Raw genomic sequence first — 2,678 nt, 5'->3', positions numbered from 1 at the left:
GCCTTCTCAACGCCACCATGACCTCTTTCTGTGCCCTATCCGTACGTTCTATATTCCGGAGCATCTCTCCAAGAAGAGCAGCAGCTTGAAATATCTCCTCGTTCAGCGCATTAACCTTCCGCACAACATCCGTAGTAGAGAGCCTGTCGGCTTTACTTAGGAACATCTGGGTGCCCTGCAACTCCTTGCCTCTGACCTCCAAAAGTGCCTTCGCATCCGCAAACTGTACTTTAACAGCCTCAAGCTCGTCCTTCAAGTTTCGGTTTTCCTCGAGCAAGCGATGGACCTGATGGTCTCGCAGTGCAATAGGGCCTTCCTCCTCCGATCTGACCACACCTGCAGGCCCTTTGCCGCTATTCCCTGCTTCAGCAATCGCATAATGTCGAGCTTCTGCCTCAGGTGCTCGGCCTGAGTCGACGCCAATTTTGCGGAGCTGACCAAGAGGGGCTTTATCGGCCATATCCCCATGTCTGCGTCCCCGAGTCGATGTCGATCCCGTGGGAGAGTCTGGTGTAGGTTCCTTTCTCTGTTGAACAACAAGATTCATCCGTTGCTTATTACCTGACGATTCAGAAGCGTTGTCAGTGAGTCCTACAGACCGCAACGGCATTGAACGTGAAGAGTAACCTGGACACCTTCTCGGAGAATGAAGGGGGGGGATCGATATGGGCGCCAATCAGAAAGAAGAAGGTTTATGGCTTATACAATTCTTGTGCCAAATACTTGCTTTCATCGGGCGTATATAATGAGTGGTGTGGCGTCCAGACAAAACTCCGATGACCTACAGGTATTATTCTCATCCTCGCCGGAGTACAGTCTCGGGAAAATCCCATAGATCTCGTGTTGGAAAGTAGCTCCCACCGGACCACGCTCACTGGACTACGACGGACTCACGCGACACTGGATGCATCAAGGTCAAGGACGATCGACTCTCTTCAAGTAGTGCCGTCACAGTATATAGAAAGAATCGTAGTCCCAGAAAATCCCTCCGCTTCGAGTTGGGTCGAACAACCTGGCGGTGATGCTCAAACTAGAGGAAGGTCCAGCATCCTCTGACCCAAGAGACATCCTTGGACCATTGGTGCGAACTGCTCAATCGGACTCGAAGCCTTGACCCTCTTCACTCTTGACAGAAGGCGCTCCTGTGAGAACAAGCGGCGTCTGCCCTGACCCAAACTTCTTACACGAAACTTCTTTCATGCCCTAACCACCTGTTACGCCACACCTCTGCCTTTCCTTGTGCTCCCTCGTCTAAGGCGCTCAAGGCAAGCTCGCGCATCTTCACCCGCGTCCGTTCATCTGCCAACCAAAATTGATGCCAATGCCATTCGCACCAAGTCCTGCTTGAGGATGGGTAGTGACCAGCCAGCGTGGACGGAGGCGATGGTGTCGTCCGATCATCCCGTGAAAATGTCGGATAGGGGGAAGGCTTTTGTGAATGAGTGTTCAGGAGAGGCGGAGGGTCAGGTGGTAGTCGTGGTAGGTATTGTATGTGAGCGACGTGAACCACCAGGAAAGAAGCCTAGGATGAAGCTCAGGGATTAAAGATATTCCGGAAAAGAGGGTGAAGCACATACCCTCGCCGGAATCCAACTATTCACAAAATAAGTGTACCGAAAGCCATGAGCTGAGAGCCTATCGTCACAGTGAACGCCATAACATGACGGAATTCAACCATCTGGAGGAAGATGCTACCAGGTTCCACAGGAAATGCGAATAGTTCTGACGAACGCTTCCGCGAGATGAATGACACCACTTGTCAGTGCAACGCTCGAAACCCCAAAACATCAGCACTGAGGCTTTGTCGGTCACGGCAATAAACTGGAACCTAAAGATAACCTAATCCGCGATATCGAATACGCCTGACACCACGGTCACTCTAAAGGACACAGTAATCAGTATCTTCTCCCCATGATATAAAAAAAGCGAAGCCAACCTAAAAATGCCCGTTCGCAACCTCGTCCAACGCCTAGAACGCTACACCTCCGAAGTCGACACGTCTTGGGCGCCGACGGTGACTTCATGCAAGTAAGAGAGGAATGGGTAACAGACGAACCCGGGAAAGATGAAGGTTTGCGCAAGAGGATCGGAACCAGAGTCCAGCTCGTTTTTTAAGCTCCCCCCGATCTCCAGATGGAGGGGGAGGTTGAAGGCTGAACTGAAAAAAATCACAACAGCGGGCTTGTTAGACAAATAACCTCGACTGTGAGAGCGTGATATGTAACATAGACTGCTTAGCCTCTTCAAAAGCGGTGAGGTGGGTTCAAACAAAATTAAAAAAAGCCAGAAAACGACGTACCGATAATGTATAAACTGCAGATTTTCTCGGTCGAGCACGAGCGATAGCTCATCGGGTTTAAGAAGATCGGGTTGGAAGACCCCACTCAGGAGCATCTCTGTCTATCAGACGAGTTCATCGCGATCTTGTGCACAATCACAGCCCGAAAAGGGTTCTCAGCCTCCTCCCTCGTTACAGGAAAATTCCGTTCATCGGCAACGTTGGCTGGCACTCTCAGAAAGCCACTTCTCGGGATGACAATCCCATGCGCATGGGACCACGTTTGAGGCACCCCGTTCGTCAAGGCTCATTCGCCCGCCTTCAGCCACGACACTTTGGGAAGGCGTTGCGCAACGGTGTGGTTTCTAGTACCACTGGGCCCAACACAATGATGGTGATT

The 2,678-nt window shown here is 51.3% G+C and overlaps 1 protein-coding gene across 1 annotated transcript; it reads right to left on the bottom strand.

The window, feature by feature from the left end:
• Nucleotides 1–102: 102 nt before the first annotated feature.
• On the bottom strand, nucleotides 103–2,394 carry LACBIDRAFT_336075 (uncharacterized protein; the record flags this gene model as incomplete). Its single annotated transcript, XM_001890998.1, has 7 exons — nucleotides 103–143; nucleotides 337–561; nucleotides 786–879; nucleotides 1,226–1,522; nucleotides 1,578–1,593; nucleotides 2,057–2,158; nucleotides 2,300–2,394. 7 exons carry the CDS (start codon nucleotides 2,392–2,394, stop codon nucleotides 103–105), a joined length of 870 nt encoding a protein of 289 aa, XP_001891033.1.
• Nucleotides 2,395–2,678: the final 284 nt, after the last annotated feature.

This window comes from Laccaria bicolor, genomic scaffold (assembly GCF_000143565.1).
Source record: "Laccaria bicolor S238N-H82 LACBIscaffold_267 genomic scaffold, whole genome shotgun sequence".
In the NCBI taxonomy this organism is placed as follows: Eukaryota; Fungi; Basidiomycota; class Agaricomycetes; order Agaricales; family Hydnangiaceae; genus Laccaria; species Laccaria bicolor.
This window is presented reverse-complemented; position numbering and strand designations above follow the sequence as displayed.